The following is a 23650-nucleotide window of genomic DNA, read 5'->3' as shown; positions in this document are numbered from 1 at the left end:
TAATATTATATTAAATTTGACTTTTGACTATTTACAATATTATGTTAACGTATTAGAAGATTTGACAAAAGGAAAATAGGTATAGTGAGATGGTCTAATTAATTAAATATTTTAGCTATTAATAATTTATGACATTACACTTTAAGTTTTGTTTTATTTAACTAATAACTTATTTGTAATATAATAAACTATAATATAAGAGAGAGGGGTACGTTTGATTAAGAACATAAATGTAACATCCCAAAATCACATTTGCATATAATATATATTTTTATGTATTAAGAAATATAATTTACACATCGGGTCTTAAAATCTACAAAAGCTACATTACAAAGTAGCTATTAATTTTTTTTCATATAATCACATTACAAAACTTGTATACATAACAGATATTCATATACAAAAGATAATACATCATCCCAACATCCCATGCAAGCAATAATAATTTTTCACAATTTTCCCTTCCCATTGTCATCTGGTTGTGTCTGACCTGTAATGCCATTTTAAAATACAAATGAGGGTTAGATCCTGAGGTCTAGTGAGAAATTCATTTGTTTGCTATTACAAGGTGAAAAATCACCAAAACACTTTTATAAACCTATATCTGTATAAATAACAAATAAACAACGTTTTAATAAAATAAACCTCTTTTGTAGCACAAAAAAGATGAGACATTACTCAATTATCACATCAAATAACCAAACAACTCATTTATCGCATTATGCTAAAACTCATTGCATCATATAGATAAAATCATAAATTCCTCGCATCACATGGGTGAGATACCCCATTTTCTCACGATGCGGTAAATCCATCTTGTCGCATCACAAGGGTGCCACAAACACAACTTTTCACATCACAAGGATGTGATAAACTTCCTTCTCACATCACAAGGATGTGATGAAAACAATGTATCGCATCAATAGGATGTGATAAACCAAGTCATCGCATCACACATATGTGATAACTCAAAGTCATCGCACCAATAGAATATGTTTAATGTACAACCGTTATGCTGTTAAAATTTTTACACATATAAATCACTCGTTTTTGTTTTGGTGAACCATATGAGCGATTTCAATCACTTATGGATGAGTCACAATCTAGTACTGACACCCCTCTCTTTGATGAGACATCTCTTTGGGAGTAGAGTGTCGGAGGAAGGAAGAAGGGTCGCCTTTTTGGTCTCGAGACCTCCTAGGATCCTTCTTATGCTATGACGGTTAGATGTAGCAATATCACCGAGAGATCATACGATTCAACAACGGATGTATGTTGGTTATATTGTTATATAATTTCTCATTACTTTCATTACGAATAAATTACTGGTTTTGTCGAATATTAAATATTTACAAGTAGCATAGTTGATAGAGAATAAGTTGGCAAGGGTAGAGGAGGAGGCGCGACTGCAGGAGGAATGCCATTAGCTGAGATGGAGGCCAAATGAAAGAGTAAGGCAAATTTGGAGGCCGAACAGGCCAGACACGCTGCCCAGCCGAACATGTTGCTTTATCGGAGCATTTTGCTGTGTTTATGCGGCAGTCAGAATACGTTTTCCCCCCTCCCCCACCTCCTATATTGTAAGAATTTGAACATTAAATTGAACGAACTTGATATTTTAAAAAGTTTAATGAATTAGTTTTAATTTATTCACAATTTTGACTTGTTATTTTATGGTCAGGTTTTGTATAACTAAATATATGAATTATGTAATTATAAATTATTTATTTTTAAATTAATAAAAATTAGCGACGGATAAAAGTTTATGGTCCCTAGCTAATCCGTCACTAAAAGTTTCCCTCGCTAATCTGTCACTGAAAGTATCCGTCCCTGAAAATATCCATCGCTAATCCGTCACTGAAAGTTTCCGTCACTGATCCATCGTTAAATTTCATCGCTGATTCGTCGTTGATAGCATTACCTACGAGTTTTTGATCGACAAAAGATCAACAACAGATGAGACCTTTAGCGACAGATGATCAAGGGTCCAAATCTTTTTTTATGTACTGAATCAATCTCTGTATCAACCGAGGTGAATTTGAAATTAAAGATGATCAAGGGTCCAAATCTTTTTTTATGCTTCTGACTTTAATTCTCATTCTCACATGATATTTTGCCAGATCAATTTATCAAAATTGATCCAATGGTGGCTCACAATTCACATTGAATCAAATGTTTCTCATTTGAGCCCAAGTGTGTACATATAAACGAGTACTATAAAAAGATTGTGAATGTGAGAATACTTATCAATCATTGTCTCCGGCGTGTAGCTTAGGAACCCTTTAACCAAACGTTTACTCAGGAGTCACGTTATTTTACCAGATGAATATGACAATGACCAAGAAGCTTACCCGATAAGAGCGAAAACAAGGACCAAGAGTCTTATCCGGTTAGTGAAAGCGACGACTCTTACCATGGTTAACGCTTACCGGGTAAATTGTTGTATAAAAGATTATTTTAGTGGACTAAAATCTTACTCGGTAAGTAAGCGATAATGTTGAATTTTGCTGGTAAGCACTTATCGAATAAGAATTTGATGACTTTGACCAAATAATGACAGGTATGGGTTCGATCCCAGGCCCTTCCGCTATCCTCAACCGTTGAGTAAGCCAAAAATACCCTCTCACATTGATGTTCAGGTTTTGTATAAGACCGGCTAGAACCGTTAGTAATCAACTTTTTTAATAATATACTTATCGATCATTAGATACCACAAAATGTGCTTAATTTGTGATCATTAATTTATGAGCTAACATTTGTACGACAATCGTTTCAAAATCAAAATCTTATTAAATAGCAAAATATTTCATTACATTTTTCTTCGAGAAACCTTCATCCTCCATTTACATCCAACTCCCATTGATCATTGGCACCTTGCATTGTAACGACTTCCCGGACCTCCGTAAAAGAACTTGAGTTCGGATTTCCGTTCATTCAAGAGATACGCATCGTAACAGTCCCATTCATCAGAGCTAACATAAAGCCGTTCCGGTTCCATCAAATCGTGCGAATTTGCTTCGATCAACATCCCCCTTATCGTTCCTGAAGAACCAAATACGACATCAGAGAACACCCCACTGCCCATGGCCGTTGCTGTGTGCGGATTGGTTCCAACCTTTGGGCTGTAAACTTCACCTCCCCATAGAACCAAGGTTGCTTGATGTTTCAGTATCGGAAAAATGTCGCCAGGCCAATACCCGACATCCTTGTCGTTGTATATTAACCACCAGTTATTTGTGTATGGATCCTACATTACATACCCACAATAAAACTTGTATGAACACTCATTTTGTTGTAGTAATTAAGATGGGCAAAATCTTGAGATATTGACAGAAAAATGATACTTAATTACAAACCTTATGGATTTGAATTGTGATTTCAGATCCATATAATGAAGTAATATCCCCACCAAGAAGGATGTCTTGAGATGTCTGAACGAATCCAGGACAAGTGAGATCAAAGCAACCAGTGTTTTGCATACCATCAACCTATATATACATACATACATATATATATATATATATATATATATATATATGGTAATTAACATACGTTAGAAGCTAGCACAAATAATAGTCCATTGCCACCTGCAACAGCGTGTTTTAGAACTTAATTACCGTCCAGTATGCAAATAAGCGCGTTTTAGCATCGTTGTAAACAATCGGGTTTACCTGAAAACCATCAAGAATTGGTACTTATAAACATCAACTGTATATATAGAAAGCAAATATATATATGAGGTGGTGATGAATACTAACTGTCCATCCAGCTTCTGCTGTCTCGAAGGTTTTCAAAGGGCCATTTCTGAGCATAACTTGAGAGCTACTGTAATCAGTATTGGACTCCACGAATGGGTTCCATACTTTGATGTTTGCTTTAGCTCCTGAGTAACTGAGTCCTGTGGTTAGCACTGTTGAAAACTGTAGATAGATACAGGTTAGCTACAATTGAAGATATATATATATATATATATATATATATATATAAAGTGAAGAAGATGGATGAGATACAGATATAGATATATATACCGAATGATTTGGGTGTATTATGACTTTTCTATTTGTTGATTGATTCTTTGATGGTCTTCGTATTGGGATTGTTCCATTGGGACAGCTTCCGTACTGTTGCCATACTTGTGATGGTATCTTGGACTTGGAATCTTGCATTGTCGTCGTTCCATTCGTTTTTGGAAGAAGATAATTCGATTTCATCTGATATATACATACGTGGACAGAAGGAAAAAAACAATAAATGGTATTAACTTTGTTAACGTGGTTTATTTAATCAACGGTTGTAATTAAATGAGAGGTTATAATTTGATTAAAAAAGAAACAAATAATTAAATGGTACTAAATGAAGGACATTTTTAGAATAATTTTTTTTTCAAAGATAATTATATTTTATTTTTGGAAGATAATTAATAATAATATTTAAATAATATTTTTATTTTTAAGATAATTGTATTTTATTTTTAGAAAATAATTAATTATAATATTAAAATAATTTTTTTAAAGGTAAATCAAAAAGTTTATAGGTGAAACAAAAAAATGAAACAACGATTTTTATTTAAGCTTATAGATGAAATTAAAGTTCATAGATGAAACCAAAAAATGAAACAATGATTTTTATTTACAGTTCATAGGTGAAACAATAAAGTGAATGAGATATTTAAGGAATGTGGTATCAATAATCACTATAATAAAAATGAGAGGACCTAAAGTATTTAGACATCATAACAAAATGTTTTATAAGACTTAAATTTATAGGACCAAACAATAATACTAAAATATATTATTAGGATGTTTAGATAGAAAGTTTCTTTATTTGAATCCATTAATTTGTCCTAATTAGTGTTTGTACTACTATTGTAGTATCTTAAAATAAATGTCTATTTTTAAAAGTAAATAACTACTTAAAAAACTCATTACTATCATTAAATTTAAATTAAAAAAAAATATAATTACACGTATTTTAAAAAATAATTACTCTAAACTTGTCCGAAATCACTAAAAAATGTAATTTCGATTTTTTTTTTTTGTATAAATGTTTACAACAAAATAATAAATGCAGCGGTGATAAAGTAAGAAGAGAATGACCATACTTGAATGGTATGATTTTTCAAAGCCGGATGGTGAAAAGCAGGTTGTTTGTAGATGTCAACGCAGTCGATTATATCTCCATCTTTAACCTGTATGAACAGTTTTAGTCAGTTACTCGCACATTAGCAAATAAACAAACATACCCACGAACGTTATTTGTAAACCAATGATGTCGGGACGTTATTTTTTTGATAGAGTGACAATTCTTCTTACAAAACCAATATACAGTATATGCATATTGACAAGAACATACGTAAAATCATAACCCGACAATTAGATACGAATTAAACAACACCCATCATTGAAATTTAACCTATGATACGAGAAAGAAGGAGTATAGAATCCGAACCCGAACAGTCTTTATTATATGACGTTTGGAAACAGGTCTTATTTGTGACGTGACGATGGATGATAGGAGCAATGACAAAAGGATTATAAGCTTGAATGCCATCTTATGTTATGAATGGATATGAATGAACATGAGAAATGGTAGCATTTATATGCAATCAATATATGGATTTGCAAAGAATCAATAGAGGTTATGTTTAAATATAATTTTATAATTAAAATTATGACTAACCTTTTAGGAATATTTTATTTTCGAATTGGTGGTCTAACAGATCAAACTGTAAATATGGTTTTGTTTTTCTTTGAATCTGTACGGTTTAACTTGGCGTGAGGGAACCAGACTCATCATTACGGTTTGATCTGACAGGTTTACACTGTTCAACCTTTAAATACTCACATTATGTTTTTAAATTTGAGAAAAAAAAAAGATAGAAAACGGAGCAAAATAAATGAAATGAAAAAGGTTTTTTTTTTTTGGTTTCTTGAAATAGAACGGAAGGAAGGAGAATGAATCAAATTTCCATTTCTTGAATCGAAACGAAAGGAAAAAAATATGTCATTTTTATAATTATTCCATTTATATATATATATATATATGTATATATGTATGTATAGATGATAATGGGTAGTTTTATAATTACTAAATTATCCAAAAGTTGAGGAGCCGTTTATTAAATGTTTACCTGGTAAATGCTTAGTGGGTATTTTTCTCATCGTATGAACATAGCAAGAGTCAAAAATCTTACCTGGTAAGAACAATGATAAAAATGAAGAGTTTTACTCGGTAAGTGAAGGTAACGAGTCTTACCCGGGTAAGCGCTTACCGGGTAAATTATTGCATACGATATCATTTTCTTGTAATCTTACCCGATAAAATAAATTACAGTGTTGACTTCTAACGGTAAGTACTTACCAGGTAAGCATTTAGGTAAACGGTCCCTAAGTTTAGGAATTATTTTTCAATATATTATTTTCCTTTTACTAATAATTAAAGCTTTTAAAGGTGTTTCTTTTCACCTCATTTAATTTCCTTCTATTTCTTTTATCTTCTTCCATAAACAACACAATATTAATATTAATGCTATTAAATATATTATGTTTCAAATTTTATTTTACTTAATTAATAACATATTTACAATTATAAATATAAACTATGAACTAATATATAATTTTTTTAATATATATGATCATTTTAACTGCAAAATCATAACTCCAAACTGTAGTATTAACTCACCCAGATCATTAAAAATACGGTTTTATTTTGTTTATATTGTATCTTGTACATAAATATACATATATCTGTATGGATGGTTATTTCGTAATAATATTACTTGTAGTATATAGTTTGTTAAACAATACTTGTATTCATATAATCATCTAGATAACGTTAGTGTAGATGAAAAATATTTTTGAAAAACACTAAAATCTACATATTGTCTTGAATGATAATAACCTTTAAATATATTAGTGATCCATTATCATATATATATATATATATATATATATATATATATCGGAGCTTCAAATGGATATATAGGGTTGGGTTCTGGTGATAAGCGTAAGAACAGATCTCCATCTTTGGGTCAATCCTAATTGAATGAAAACATTAATAAGATTAAAAGTGATCATTTCATGGATGAACATGAGATTAAAAGTGATCAAATGTTTAGATATCTTCATACGCTTCTTCGTTAAGCATAAATAAAGGTTGATAATGAATGTTGAATTAAGAATATAGGGTATTAGATGTTACAAAAGGGACATTGTTATATATATAAGAAAAAATTATACGGTTGAAATGATTGTTTGGAGTATAATAAGATTATAAATTAAAAATTAGGTTAAAATCATATATAAAAATCAAATTCAATATTTTACTAACTTTGAAAGTCTAAGATAAAAACTCAATTTTCTTAATAAAAATATTATATTAAAATTCAACAATTTCTTTATTTTAAGATTCTAGTATTTATTATGTTGTTTAATATATCTAATTAATTTCCTTGAAGATAAGTAAAAAAATATTTTATACAAATTAATTTTTAAGATTTTTTCTTCTTACTTTTTCAAATATGGAAATAAATTTATTGTTGTCTTTAATTTCTCCATTTTTAAGTGTTTTTGGAGATTATGTTGAAGGTAGAAAAACTTAAAATCTCTATTTTTTATTTTTAATATTTTATTGAAGATTTTTTTATTTATAATTTCTTCAATTTAAAAAAAAATAAAAGTTAATTTTATTTTTTTAATTTGTTAAAAAAATTTATTTCCCAAGTCATAAATTTGCTTTTAAGCTAGGTTTTGTTACAAGCTACTTCAGGTAGTATTTAAATAAGTCCCAATGATTTTTTTTTCCTAATTTTGTCACATATATTTTACATAAATGATAAGACTGTTATTATTTTAGGTTAGTTTTACATTGTCATCTGTTTTATTATCTACCAAATATTACTAGTTTATCAGCTAATAGTTAATTTGTTAATCAACAATTAGTATACTTTTTTAGTCGAAAGCAAGCTTATCATGCAATCAGTTTGTCAAACATAGCCACGAACTCTAAAATTAAATTATATCGAACTCAGTTTTTTTTTTTTTTTCCATTTTGAAGATTGCAGTATTATTTATATTATTAAGTTATTCCTTTCATTCAATATGCTAAGAAATTTTCAAACATACTGTTTATAAAATGGTAATTTTTAACAGACTGTTTATAAAACAGAAAAAATTGAATTAATATATCTTTTTCTCTGCTTTTTTCCCTCCAATTTGGAGAATGTTTTAGAGATTCGTTGAAGCAAAAAAGAAACTCCAAAAATTTCATTTTCTTCGATTTAAAAATTCTATCGGAAATATTCTAAAATTTAACGTCTCCAAAAACAATTACATTCAACTATAATAGTTTTTTTCATTTTAAAAAATCTAGCATTGATTATACATAAAAGAGTAAATTACAACTTTCATCCCTGTGGTTATATGGAAATTATGTGTTGGGTCCCCCAAATAAAATTACAGATAGCATCATCATGGTTTTTGAATTTTATTAAGGATTGGGTCCCTCGACTTAACTCTGTTAGATCATGCTTCGTTAAACTAGCGCATGTGCCCCTCACATAAGGGTCATTTTTGTATAAATATAGAACTTTAAGCATTGTTGCTACTAGTATAAATATAGAACTTGTAAGACGGTTCACTTACCGAATCATTCTTAATCCCATATCCTCTAACACCTCATACATTTTAATCGTACTAAAAATCTTGACATAAATTGTCTCCAAGAATCATAACCCTCTTAATATCATTTCTAAATCACTTGTGTCTGTCTTAAAGAACATGATTGCAATTATGGATGCGTCCTGTCAGCCCTACATGTGCTCCATTTCCTACATTCACTGTTTTCCAAATTTACAACCACATTGTTGAGCACTTGCTCAACTAACTTAATCTCTGGCCCTTTAATTATTCATTAGTCCATGGGATCATCCATCATCGGGACATACCTTACATGAACCATCTATTTGTCTCATATTTCCTAAAAAGGAAATACAATTCATTACCAACAACCCAATTGTCACTTATCATATATATATCCCTCACTAGAATCTTACATCACTTTCATATTCTTAATCCCATGATTTAAGCTTAGATTGTCACATATCTTAATTTGCGTAAACCACTTTCTGATTTCAGTAAAATCGTATCTTTCGTCATTTCATTTGCTTAAAAAATAGGCATAGGGGCATTTTTTAGTATCTTCGCACAGGGCATCAAAAACCTCAGGAACGACACTGGATTTTAATCAATTTAGAACCTATATTTTTATTTTAGAGGGGGGGGGGGGGTTCACCTTTTGCGGGCTTGGTGTAGTGGAAGGAGATGTGGTTGTGGAGTAGTAGACGTAAATGAAGTGGTGAGGAGGAGATGTTGAAGATGGACGTTTTTGTTGGAATCCCAATACAATTTGGGGGGTTGTTTTCGTGTGCTCTTACCATCGACTGTGGGAGGACGGGTGGAATTGCAAATGGAGGTGATGATGCATGTGTATATATATGTAGGGGTGTGTGTGTGTGTTTATGTATTTGGGGAGGGTGTGTGTGTGTGTTTATGTATTTGGGGAGGGGGTGCATGTGTGTGTGTATATATATATAGCCAAAGGTTATTTTGAGAAGTGGTAAATATTTGAGAAGTAAAAAAGTGAGCATAGCCCTTCATATGGTTTCAAGATCGGATGTGATTGGTCAATAATCGCTGCTTTGACTGGTCAAAAATTGAGGTTATTCAAAAAACAGATAGGGTACTTTAGTAACTTTTACAAATAGGCGGTAAGCGAGTTCATATATGAACCTATGTGATTCACATATGAACTATATGTTCATATATGAACTCATGTAATTCATATATGAACTATTTAACTGATTCACATGTGAACTCGTGTGATTCACATATGAACTAATTAATTAATTCACATATGAACCACTGTGATTCACATATGAACCACTGTGATTCACATATGAACTAATTAACGGGTTCACATATGAACATATTGGTTCATATGGGTTCATATATGAATCCGTTTGCCCCCTATTTGTAAAAGTAACAAAATTACCTCTTTATCTTCCACATAACTATGCAAAGAATTATTCAGTGCTTCACTGCCAAAGTTGCAAATGATCAGATGAAGGGCTCGGATCACTTCTTTACTTCTAAAAAATTTATCATTTCTCAAATGAATTTTTCCTTATGTGTGTGTGTGTAGATGTGTTTATATATATCACAAAAAAAACCAAAAATAGGATAAAAACAAAATTGAGAATAAAAAGACTAAAATACCCCCTCATTTAACTGGGTTAATCGTCTTTTTATTCCCATTAGTGGCAGGGACTCAAGACATGTGAATATGTAAACCAAGAGTCCTAGAGTGTGCGAAAATGTAAACCACGAGTCCTATATTTATATTTCTTTTGATTTTCGGACCAATGTGGTTAAAAATTGTTAACCATAAGGACCATATCTGTAATTTACTCATTTTCTTGAGAAAGTTAAGCCAGGTGAAAGATTAAATCTATAATAAAGTACAAATCATATTATAATTTTTTTTAGTCTTTGCATTTTTGATAAAATAGTCCCTGATTCTAATGAACGTTAAGTACATCCTATTAAGTACCCCGAAGTGCCTCGCACATGTGGGCATTTTGGTTAGATTTGTTTATTTTCTTTTATAAAGTAATTTTAATCATCCAAGTTTAAAACTTATATACAAGTAATTGAAACAATTAGTCATTTCAATAATAAAAAACTAAAGCCGAAATCAACCCTCCTAATCTAACCTCATTGAAGAAAAAGAAGAGAATGCCACCAGACATCACAGTGGTAGCTATGGATTTTTTTCTCTCTTGTTACTCTACAAGCATGATGACAGTGCAAGTAGTTCAAGTTCAGGAGCATTAGCCACCATAATGATGGTTCAACGACAATGACAGGCTCAAGAGTTGGAGGTTCAACCTTAGTCGACCGTGATATGTTGTTGATTTGAATGAACAATAACACCAGAAAATTGTGGTTAAAGAAGTAAATAAAACAAGGTTCAACACAAGGAGGAGTCGATATGGCAGCTGAACCATCTTTAATTTTTAGGATTAATCTTCACAAGACAGATGTTGGGTTTTAGGGACTTTCACCATTGATCTTAGACGCTTTTGGTTTTTTATCACAATTTGTTAAATGAAATTGCACAAATTTGTTATATACATGCATACACGCATACATATCTTGATGTTTTTGATTTTCTTAATGTCACGTCACTTTTAACAAGCAACATGATTAAATTGCCGTATGTAAGGGCACTTAATGGAGTCCATGTGTGTGATGCGGGGAATGTCGTTTATAGTTATCTGGGTAAGAACCAAGTCTTATGAGACTACATTCAATAGATATAAATTCGCTAGAAAGGATGTAGCATCTGATATGGGTTCTTTGATCTTGGATGTGGGATTATGAAGCTACTGGCAAGCAAGACTTTACTTGCCTGAGATCAACGTGAATCGTTAAACTAGAAGGAATCAAATCAGTTACAAGTTGAGATTAACAAAATCTTGGCTGGTGTTTTGGCAAGGATTGTGGAATTATGGAAGAGACAAGTTGGCACTGCACATCGGGAAAGAGAAAGTTTTAAAAGATAAAATATGGAGAAATCGAGATTTGTGTGCTTTTTTTGTGATGTTGTGTTTTGAATGCATGTTTTTTTTCGTTGGGGTAGTTGATGAGTGGTTATGGTTGGATATCTCAGGAAAATTTAAAATTTGTAAATCTATCGTCAGTAATTGTGAGATGGTGTTGTGCGTATGTGGGAATGTTTGTAAATTGGTTATTAGTGTATGTAATCTTTGTCTGAGCAAATTTGTGATTGTATCATCGGTGAACTTTTAGACTATTTCGGCTGGAAAGTGTATACCAACATCATCGCTCGTGGTGGATTTGTTGGAAAGGAATATAACTATTCATAAGGTCTCAAATTGTTAGTTTGTCTTCGAGAAGTTAACAGTTGGAGCGGGTAGTCGCCAAGGGTGAAACTGAAGTGAATTTGGTATGTGTTGAAGTATTTAAATTGTTGATTAGCATTGCAATTGTTTCAACAATAGTAGATGTTACAATGTGAAAATGAAACCATATTGTGAGTGACTTTGTGACAAATTCTCCAAGATCTTCAAAGGGTCGTGCTGCAAATTGGGTATTTATGCATTGATTTTATAAATCGACTTCTGCCAAATGAAAAGACATGTTCGATAGGGAAGTTGATTACAATATTCATTGGTGACGTGGTTGATGTTGTTCAATTACGATGGTCAACATGCTTCTCAGTGTTGGAAGAGTTTTCATCAAGCATTGGAGTCTCAATGGAGTACATAGTGAGACAGTCGAGTAGAGTGAGGAATTTTTTTTCCTACTAACTCGAAATTATGTGGAATGCACGTAATGGTACGTAGGAAGGGCATTTTGCCTTTGATTTAATTTACGCATAGAAACATTTATCATGCAAGCATTCAGGATGCTCAGCTTAGAGTACCATGGGGTGGAAAGTATGGAACACTGTTATATTGGAACGATGTTGGACAAAAGCAGTTAGTAGGACCAATGATTGTCCAATTGACTACTGATAAATTGGTTCAGATTCATGAGAAGTTAAAGGCAGCGCATGATTGATAAAAGAGTTATGTGGATAAATGGAGTAAAGCCATCAAATTCCAACTTAGAAACAACATGATGTTAAGAGTATCTTCATGGAAAGGAATGGTGCGTTCAGAAAGAAAAGACAATTGAATCCGCGTTATATTGGGTTTTTGTGATCACTAAACGTGTTGGGTAGGCGACATACAAATTAGGATTACCTGACAAGTTGCACGGTATTCGTAATATGCTTCATGTCCAGAATCTAAGGATATGTTTGACGGAAGTCGATATGGCAATACCTTTGCAAGAGGTGCAAATTGACGAGAAATTGAACTTCGCTAAAGAACCGGACTCAACTTTTGACCGTAAAGTCAAGAAGTTAAAAACAAAGGAATTGGTCTGATAAATGTGCAATGGCGATTTCATAGAGGCCAAGAAGCAACTTGGGAATTGGAGTCGGAGTTGAGATCCAAAATTTCAGCATTTGTTCGTCGATGGATTTCTGGGGACATATTCATTTAAAGGAGAGGTATTGTAATAGCCTTCACCTTTTAATTTGGTAAGCTTTAGAAGTTAGGGGTGTGGGTATAAATCTTTTTTTACAAGGACTAGTTTGGTAAATAAGGGGTTAAAAATGGTTCTAGACGTTGATTCTAATGTTTTTGGACTTCCAAATCGATTTGGGAATGATTGACTAATGAGTTTTAGTTGGATGTTGAGTGTTGAATTTCGTGCAGTTTAAACAGTCGCCCAAGCGACTTTGGACATGACTTTAAGGCATGTTTGGACATGACTTTAAGGCATGGTAAAGTTTACGATAGGCTCTATTGATGCCTTGTTGATTTTTCTTCGTTTCTCGTATCCGGTTATGTTTGAGGCCGTGTTTTAGGGGATTGCTTTAGAGATACTAATAAGTGGTTTTGAGATAATTTAGGTGGTTTAACACTATTGTTTTGTCGGTTAATTTAGGTGTTCGGTTTGAGTTTTTTTAGCCGTTAGGCTTGGAGTGAAGTGCGAAACGCCAGGTGATAAATTTTATATCTCGTTATAGCTCTTAAATGCTTTTGAGTACCGTCATGGTATTATGCATTGATGTCCTTATATATAAAAATATATCTTTTGCTAGGTTGACAAAAAATGAGCTATATGTAGCTCTTGGGGATGTATAGAGTTGCACAGAAGACGTAAGGTACCTTGAGGTAGTGATATCCCTTGGAAGTTGTGATCCATGTGCCTCGAATTTGTTTCTCTAGCATATTGGATGTACACATGTTAGGGGCTTGAATACTATAATTGTCACACAGGGATTGTGACGGGGTTGCCACAAATGATATGCAATGTCCGCGTGATGGGAATGTGCTCAAATTTTATAGAGTATGGAAAATTTTCTGTTGTTGGCTTTATCATTATTTCAACTGTTTGTAAATGTTGAAATGGTGATTAAGGGAATTTACTAAACCATATGGTATAACCCTCACTTTTCAAAAGTAAACCATTTAAAATTAAGTTTCACGTTCAGAGTGCTTCAAAAGGGAAGGGGAGATTTGATCCAAGCGGAGTTTGGCTTGGAGTTTGGTAGTTGTTTGTCCCTAGTTTTGTAATAAATCCCAGTTGTGGATGTAGATTGTTGCTGTAAATTGTTGGGATATATTGAGAAACCTTTACTCATTTACTCTTGGTAGGCATGAGAATGAGACCTGCCCCATTGAGGAACCTGGTGTATCCACCCCGACAGGGACGAGGATTCCCCGTAAAATCGAGGATCGGGGATGGGGACAGGGGATCCCTGAAAGTTAAGAACTGAGGATGGGGACAGGGGATCCCTAAAAGTTAAAAACTGGGGATGGGGACAGGAATGGCTAACGTGGTCCCGCCCCCTTCCCGTCCATGAATATTCAAATATAGTATATATATTTATTATTAAATATTATTTATAAAGAATTAAATTATATTTTTTTCTAAATTTATAAATAGTATTTTGACATTTATTTTATATATATTTTTTCTGATTTGTCTTACTTTTTTTAGATAAAAGAACATTGAAAGTTAAAAAACGTTTGATCAAACAATTACGTATGTGATGTGATTTTGTTTAAATATAAATATTTGATACTCTATAAAAGCAAATTTTGAAAAACATGAATGTGGTATTACCAATGCGATTCTAAACAAAAATGTCGTAATTTTACCCGATAAATGCAATTAGCCTTGTTTAGTTTACTTATCAGTATTTTTCTTTTAATACTATTCAAGTTTAATGATGTTGGTAGCTTTTGTAATTTTTCAAAATCTAATCTTTATGTGGATTGAGAATTGACGAGTAGATTCTCGTAATCAAATTTAGGGGTTGTTTATTAGACGCTTACTAGGTGTCACTTATCTTACCAACTGAAAATCTTACCTAGTATGAGATGTATCAATAACCGAGAATCATACCCTGTTAGAGCATCTCCAACAGATTCCACAAAAAAATTCAAAATAGAGAACCAAAAGTCAAAATCTCCAAAAAAAAGTACATTGATCTCCAATCAAAGCAAGCCACACCTGCAAGAAATAAATGTACAGATTATCTATTTTGGAGAATCCCGTTGGACATTAGTCCACATATGTCCCATATAGGAAATAGAAGGAAAGTTTCATGTGTTTATATGGCCTTACACACATGAATTATCAAGTTAGAGAAAGACCCAAAAGAAGGATTGATATTGGGCTTTGGTGTGGCATTACCTAATATTAATGGTCAAAAGATGGGCCTTGGGCCTTTGGGCTCTTATGACCCGATTACGTTTTTGCCCGATTCGAGACCCGTGTCGGTAACTACATTTTTGCAGTTAATTTTCGTCTTTGCGGTTCGTCTCCCAGAAAACATGTACGATTTCTTTACACACACAATTCTCTCTCAATAATTTTTTTCTCTATATCGTTGCTTCATGGAACGTATTATCGATTCGATGGAATCGGATTGACGTGCATCAATCCAATTAGATAGTTGTATCCTCAAGACGACATCCGTGTACCAACGCACGATTGGAGGCGGAATTTCTTCTTGGGACACTGCTGTGGCAGGCCTCTATATCTCGATCTTGGCCTATAGTGATATCATTATAAAGGTTAGATTTTTACTAAATTTCTTGGTTAATTTCTGTTTATTTCCGTTTTAGTTTCAAACTTGGAAGTGTAATTATATACTTCGTTGGATTGGTTCTAACAATCTAAGACGAAAACTTGTTGGATATTAGTCCACATATGTCCCACATAGGAAAGAGAAGGATAGTTTCATGTGTTTATATGGCCTTACACGCATGAATTATCAAGTTAGAGAGAAACCCAAAAGAAGGATTGACATTGGGCTTTGGTGTGGCATTGCCCGATATTAATGGTCAAAAGATTGGCCTTGGGTCTTTGGGCTCTTATGACCCGATTACGTTTTTCCCGATTCGAGACCCGTGTCGGTAACTGCATTTTTGCAGTTAATTTTCGTCTTTGTTGTTCGTCTCCTAGAAATCAGATACGATTTCTTTACACACACAATTCTCTCTCAATAATTTTTTTTCTTCTATATATTGTTGCTTCATGGAACGTATTGTCGATTCGATGGAATCGGATTGATGTGCATCAATCCGATTAGATAGTTGTATCCTCAAGATGACGTCCATTTACCAACGCACGATTGGGGGCGGAATTTCATCTTAGGACACTGCTGTGGCAGGCCTCTATCTCTCGATCTTGGCATATAGTGATATCATCGTAAATGTTAGATTTTTACTAAATTTCTTGGTTAATATTTGTTTATTTCTGTTTTAGTTTCAAACTTGGAAGTGTAATTCTATACTTCGTTGGATTGGTTCTAATAATCTAAGATGAAAACTTGTTGGATATTAGTCCACATATGTCCCACATAGGAAATAGAAGGAAAGTTTCATGTGTTTATATCGCCTTACACACATGAATAATCGAGTTAGAGAGAGGCTCAAAAGAAAGACTGACATTGGGCTTTGGTGTGGTATTACCCAATATTAATGGTCAAAAGATGGGCCTTGGGCCTTTGGGCTCTTATGACCCGATTACGTTTTTGCCCGATTTGGGACCCGTGTCGGTAACTGCATTTTTGCAGTTAATTTTCGTCTTTGCGGTTCGTCTCCCAGAAATCATATACGATTTCTTTACACACACAATTCTCTCTCAATAATTTTTTTCTCTATATCGTTGCTTTATGGAACGTATTATTGATTCGATGGAATCGGATTGGCGTGCATCAATCCGATTAGATAGTTGTATCCTCAAGACGATGCTCGTTTACCAACGCACGATTGGGGGCGAAATTTCGTCTTAGGACACTGCTGTGGCAGGCCTCTATCTCTCGATCTTGGCATATAGTGATATCATCGTAAATGTTAGATTTTTACTAAATTTTTTGGTTAATTTCTGTTTATTTCTGTTTTAGTTTCAAACTTGGAAGTGTAATTCTATACTTCCTTGGATTGGTTCTAACAATCTAAGATGAAAACTTGTTTCTAGATAATAGAAACAAATGGATCAACCAACGATATTGAAGAATTACGCTGAAAAACCCGACAAATTCAAGGGTTCAGATTTCAAGCGTTGACAACAAAAGATATTGTTTTACTTGACCACGCTGCGAGTTTCGAATGTCCTCATGGAACAGGCGCCTACTAATCCGCCTGTTAGTGAAGGGCAGAATGTTCATACTGCTAGACAAATTGTGGAATTCCAAAGAGCCGTCGATGTTTGGTCTAGCAACAAATATAGTTGTCGAAGCTATATTCTGAATGGACTAGACGATTCCTTGTATGATATATACTCCACTTTGAATACCACAAGGGAGATATGGGAATCGTTAGAGACCAAATACAAAACGCAAGTGGCGTGCTCTAAGAAATTCGTTGTGGGAAAGTTTCTTAACTTCAAGTTGAACGATTCTCGTTCGATTGTCAAGCAAGTAGAGGAGATTCAAATCTTGGCTCATGAACTCGAGGTTGAAGGTATGGGTTCAAACTCTAACTTTCTGGTTAGTGCTATCATTGAGAAATTGCCTCCCACTTGGAAGGATTTCAAGTTGTATCTTAAGCATCTAACGGAAGAGATGACTTTTGATCAACTTGTATTGAAACTCCGAGTTGAGGAAGACAATAGAAAAACCGAGAAGGATTGTGGAACCTCTTTGGAGCCCAACGCCAATATGGTGGCGGGTAACTCATCCAAAGAAAATTTCAACAATGAACGTTTTTTTGAAAATGAAAGGCAAAGCTCCTACGAAACAATCTTTTAATGCAAAGAATCCTCTTTCCCAAACTAAACGCCCTTTCAAGAAACAATCCATCCTTTGATAGGTATGTGGAAAGGGTGGACATCGAGCAAAAGATTGTAGGTTCAAAAGGAATCAAGAGAACGGAGGAGGAAGCGGAGGTGCTGGCCCTTCCAATCAAGCTCACATCACTGATTCAGAAAACTGGTTCGTTGGCGTGATCGAGGCAAATATGGTGACCAACAATGTTGATTGGTGGCTCGACATGGATGCATCAATGTACATATGCAACTCTCACAATCTGTTCACAACCTATACGAAGGTCCACAACTAGGAACCAATGTTCATGGGGAATGCTACTACAACTAAGGTGGAGGGTAAAGGAAGCGTGACCCTCAAGCTCACTTCTGGAAAAGAGCTCATGCTCTCTAATGTCTTACATGTACCTGAAATTAGCAAAACTTGATTTCTGGCCCGGTTCTTAGTAACAAAGGGTTCAAAGTTGTAATTGAATAGGACAAGTTTGTCATCACCAAGGGTGGTGTGTATGTTGGGAAGGGCTACCTTCACGAGGGGCTCTTTAAGATCAACACTGTAAATAACAATGCTATTACTATGAATAAGACAAACGTGGACTCAAGCTCCGCTCCTTCTATGTACATGATAGACTTACCAAGTTTGTGGCATTTTCAATTGGGACATGTTAACTTCCATTCTTTACAAAGAATGATGAATCTTAACATGTTACCTAAAGGTTCAATAGGCAAGATGACAAAGTGTGAAACTTGTGTAGAATCCAAATACACAAGTCATCCCCACAAATCAGTTGAGAAATCCAATGAAGTGCTTGGTTTAATTCATACAGACTTGTGTGACTTTAAGGCAACTCCAACTAGAGGAGGGAAAAATTACTATATATCATTTATAGATGACTGCAGTAAGTTCTGTTTTATCTATTTGTCACATACCAAGGATGAGGCTCCTTAAAATGTTTAAAACATATAAAGCCGAGGTCGAGAATCAACTCGACAAGAAGATCAAAATTCTAAGGTCCGATAGAGGAGGGGAGTATGAATCCCATGAATTTGTTGAATTTTGTTCTTCTCATGGTATAGTACATCAAACTACGACACCTTATTCCCCTCAACAAAATGGGGTAGCCGAACGGAAGAACATAACACTAAAGAACATGATCAACTCAATGTTGATCACGTCTGGGGCTCCACTCAGTCTATGGGGTGAAGCTCGTCTTATTGCTAATACGATATTGAACAAAATCCCTCATAACAAGAGTAATCAATCCCCATATGAATTATGGAAAGGTAGATTACCTACCTTCAAAAGGATGAAAGTGTGGGGTTGCCTAGCTAAGGTTTAAGTCCCCTTACCAAAGAGGAATAAACTTGGACCGAAAACCATAGATTGCATATATCTTGGTCCGGCCAAGAATAGTGCAGCCTATAGGTTTCTTGTACACAAGTCACAAGTTGAGGATGTGCATATAAACACGATAATAGAATCTGCCAAAGTAGAATTCTTTGAAACCTCATTTCCTTATAGAGACAAGGAGAAAACAATCTTTATTCTAACAAAAAGAGGAAATGAGGATATCTCACCTCATGATGAACCAAATCCAAGTACAAACCCGAACGGGGAAGGCACTTCCAATGCATAAAAGGAAATTGAACCTAAAAGAAGTAAGCGTGGGAAAATAGCCAAAGATTTTGGACCAGATTACATGACCTTTAATGTAGAAGGTGAACCGTTGACCTATAAGGCAACTATGGATTCTTCTGAAGCTCCTTATTGGAAAGAGGCCATACAGAGTGAGATTGATTCCATTATCCAAAACAATACATGGAAATTGGTTAATCTCCCACCGGGACACAAACCAATAGGCCATAAATGGATCTTTAAAAGGAAACTTAGACCTGATGGGACGATCGAACAGTATAAGGCTCGTTTGGTAGCCAAAGGATATCGTCAAAAAGAAGGTCAAGATTTCTTTGACACTTACTCTCCTGTTACGAGAATAACCTCGATAAGAACTCTTGTGGCAATTGCAGCGATTCACAATTTGGAAATACACCAAATGGATGTGAAAACTGCATTTATAAACGGTGAACTAGATGAAGAAATCTATATGCAACAACCCGAAGGGTTTGTTGTTAAAGGTCAAGAGAACAAGGTATGCAAACTGACTAAGTCCCTATATGGACTTAAACAAGTGCCAAAGTAGTGGCACGAAAAGTTTGATCACATACTCTTATCTCAAGGTTTTCAAATAAATGAATGTGATAAATGTGTGTATGTCAAACAATATAAGAATGCATATGTAATCATATGCCTGTATGTAGATGACATGTTGATCATGGGTACCAACATGAATGTGATCAATCAAACGAAGAAAATGTTGAATTCCTCATTTGATATGAAAGACTTGGGAGTAGCGGATGTAATTCTCGGAATCAAGATTCACCGGAATTCTGAAGGCTACATTCTAACACAATCCTATTACATTGAAAAAGTCCTCAGAAAATTTGGACATTATAAGGATAGACCAGTGGTAACCCCATTTGATCCATCTACTAATCTAAAAAAGAATCAGGGAGATAGTGTATCACAATTGGAATATACTCAAGTTCTTGGTAGCTTGATGTATATCATGAATTGTACGAGACTGGATATTGCATATACAGTGAGTAGATTAAGCCGGTACTCACATAATCATGGAAGAGATCACTGGTATGCACTAGTGAGGGTGCTTCGTTATCTCAAACATACAATTCATTATGGTTTACACTATACAATGTATCCTCCCGTGATAGAAGGTTATTGCGATGCGAGCTGGATTTCTAACAATTCAGAAAGTAAATCCACAAGTGGATATGTATTCACACTTGGTGGAGCATCAATATCTTGTCATCCAAACAAACGGTTAATACCCGCTCGACTATGGAAGCTGAGTTTGTCGCTTTAGACAAAGCTGCTGACGAAGCCGAATGGCTCAAGAGCTTTCTTGAAGGTATTCCGTTATGGCCAAAGCTTGGTACTGCTATCTGTATACATTGTGATAACATGACTGCTCTAACGTGAGCATAGAACCAAATCTACATTGGCAAATCTAGACATATAAGACGACGCCATAACACGATAAAAGACTTGTTGAAGAATGGAATAATCTCCATTGATTACATAAAGTCAAAGGCAAACATTGCAGATCCTTTGACAAAAGGCCTAAATCGAGAACAAGTCATTTTTTCATCGAAGGGAATGGGCTTAAAGCCAATACAAGAGTCACTCCTTGGCGGAAACCTAACCTAGCAACAATGGAGATCCCATGGCCTAGGTTCAATAGGCCAACTAGTTGAGGAAGATTCAAGCGCTTAACACAAAGGTATGCTTATTCCTATGATGATTTATTTATTTGTGTTTTCCGTAGAAGTTTAAGGGTTGAATTTATTCTTAATAATGTCAATAGCTCTTACAGTGGGATACTACGGAATGTCCCTGATTGACATTACCTATGTGAGATTGGTGTGCGGTCGCATCTTTGAGAACCGAGATGGCTAAGTTCTCTAAAAGTCTCATGAAGAAAGGATTATGTTCACGACCGAAATGAACACAACCGTAAGAATAGATATACGTATAGATATGATGTATGTGATGCTAATTGTCTAGATTTACTACTCATGGTGGTTAGTTCAAGACTTATGTTCACTACCCACTAAGTAGATCCGATTTGTATTCATTAAGGACAGTTCAAGTCCAAAAGACACCTTTCTTGATGTACCTTGTATTTAGCTCCATGAATAGCAAATAATTTCCTATGTTTGTAAGCTTATTTTCTATTCAAATGTGGGGTATTGTTGGAGTTTGAATAGAAAATATGGGGTATTGTTGGATATTAGTCCACATATGTCCCGCATAGAAAATAGAAGGAAAGTTTCATGTGTTTATATGGCCTTACACACATGAATTATCAAGTTAGAGAGAGGCCCAAAAAAAGGATTGACATTGGGATTTGGTGTGGCATTACCAATATTAATGGTCAAAAGATGGGCCTTTAGGCTGTTATGACCCGATTACGTTTTTGCCCGATTCGAGACCCGTGTCGGTAACTGCATTTTTGCAGTTAATTTTCATCTTTGCGGTTCGTCTCCCAGAAATCAGATATGATTTCTTTACACACACAATTCTCTCTCAATAATTTTTTTCTCTATATCATTGTTTCATGGAACGTATTATCGATTCGGTGGAATCGGATTGACGTGCGTCAATCCGATTAGATAGTTGTATCCTCAAGACGACGTCCGTTTACCAACGCACGGTTGGGGGAGAAATTTCGTCTTAGGACACTGCTGTGGTAGGCCTCTATCTCTCGATCTTGGCATATAGTGATATCATCGTAAAGGTTAGATTTTTACTTACTTTCTTGGTTAATTTCTGTTTAGTTTCAAACTTGGAAGTGTAATTCTATAATTCGTTGGATTGGTTCTAACAAATCCAACATTAACTATAATATTAAAATATTTCAAATATCTATTAAAATATTATTTCTTTCTCTATAAATTTATTTTCAAAGTTTCCTGTTGATGGTTTCACTTGGTAATCATTTTTGTGATGTTTTTCCAAATTTGGAGAAAAAACTCTTCTTTCTCATGTTTTCTCTATTTTGGAGATAATTTTAGAAAAGTTGTTGGAGCAAAATATTGACTCAAAATTCTTATTTTCTTCATTTTCTTTATTTTAGAGTAGCTATTGGAGATGCTCTTAGCACTTATTAATAGTTCATTTTGATAACCGAAAATATCACACAATATAGTAAATAAAAATACACAGCTTATCCAATAAGCATTTAGTAACAACTTCTTAGTGTTTTGAACTAAATGTTGTTCGAGTAAAAACACTTATTATTCTTTTCTTAATTCTAACAAGGAAATGAACCTTGAAAGATGTTGACTCTGTTTGAATAAAAAAAGATCGTAGAGAACACGTATAGTGTAAATAATATAAATCGAAAACAAAAACAAAAGATTGAAGGAAACTAACCTTGGAAGCTTGGAATTTGTCTGTATCCTGATGAACCTGCTTCGAATATATATAAGTAGAGAATGTGATGGAAATGAAAAGCAATATGTATATCCGTTTAAATCTGTTGATTTGTTGTCTGATGAAGGTTATCTAAACCTGCTGAAATCGATAGAAGGATATGGATGAAACAATTTGCATGATGGAGATTATCTAAATCTACTTAAATAGATAGACGAAAGGATATGGATAAAGCAATCGACTAATAAAAGGATATGGGTGAATCTGATAAATCTGAGGTTCTGTTGGAAGTCGATAAATTAGGGGCGAGTAGATATGTTTAATAGGTTGTACCAAAGCATTGGGAATTTGTAAATTTAAAAATTAAGTAGTTTAGCATTAGATATTAGTACATAATGCTTTGAAAGTTGTTTTTAAGAGATTGATCTAAATGTTACATAATATAGTTTAGATATAAAGATAAAGATAAAGTTTTTTTTTGTTTCCATTTGGTTGGTTTTCATCCCAATCATGGTTATAGATTTCAAAGAGGGTCATAGAAAGAAAGACAACCCTATGAGGCAAACTTCATTATTTGACACAAAGGCATCCAATCCACTTTTCTTATACACTTCATTTTCTTCAAATCTTTCAACTCTTCACCAATGTGGGATATTGCAACCTCAACCACAATTCACCAACACCTCAATACACTATTCTCATAATGCCACCTCAAACATTC

At 34.0% G+C, this 23650-nt stretch overlaps 2 protein-coding genes across 2 annotated transcripts; one reads left to right on the top strand and one right to left on the bottom strand.

The window, feature by feature from the left end:
- Nucleotides 1–2863: 2863 nt before the first annotated feature.
- LOC112516245 lies at nt 2864–16763 on the bottom strand. Its single transcript, XM_025123262.1, has 6 exons — nt 16680–16763; nt 5102–5188; nt 3759–3920; nt 3618–3671; nt 3357–3488; nt 2864–3247 (listed from the first exon to the last, which is right to left on the bottom strand). Exons 1-6 carry the CDS (start codon nt 16761–16763, stop codon nt 2864–2866), a joined length of 903 nt encoding a protein of 300 aa, XP_024979030.1.
- A 505-nt stretch (nt 16764–17268) lies between these two features.
- On the top strand, nt 17269–18098 carry LOC112516244. Its single transcript, XM_025123261.1, has 2 exons — nt 17269–17873; nt 17963–18098. The coding sequence occupies exons 1-2, from the start codon at nt 17269–17271 to the stop codon at nt 18096–18098; spliced, it is 741 nt and encodes a 246-aa protein (XP_024979029.1).
- Nucleotides 18099–23650: the final 5552 nt, after the last annotated feature.

The sequence above is a fragment of the Cynara cardunculus genome (genome assembly GCF_001531365.2).
Source record: "Cynara cardunculus var. scolymus isolate 2C chromosome LG 8, CcrdV1, whole genome shotgun sequence".
Lineage (NCBI taxonomy): Eukaryota > Viridiplantae > Streptophyta > Magnoliopsida > Asterales > Asteraceae > Cynara > Cynara cardunculus.
This window is presented reverse-complemented; position numbering and strand designations above follow the sequence as displayed.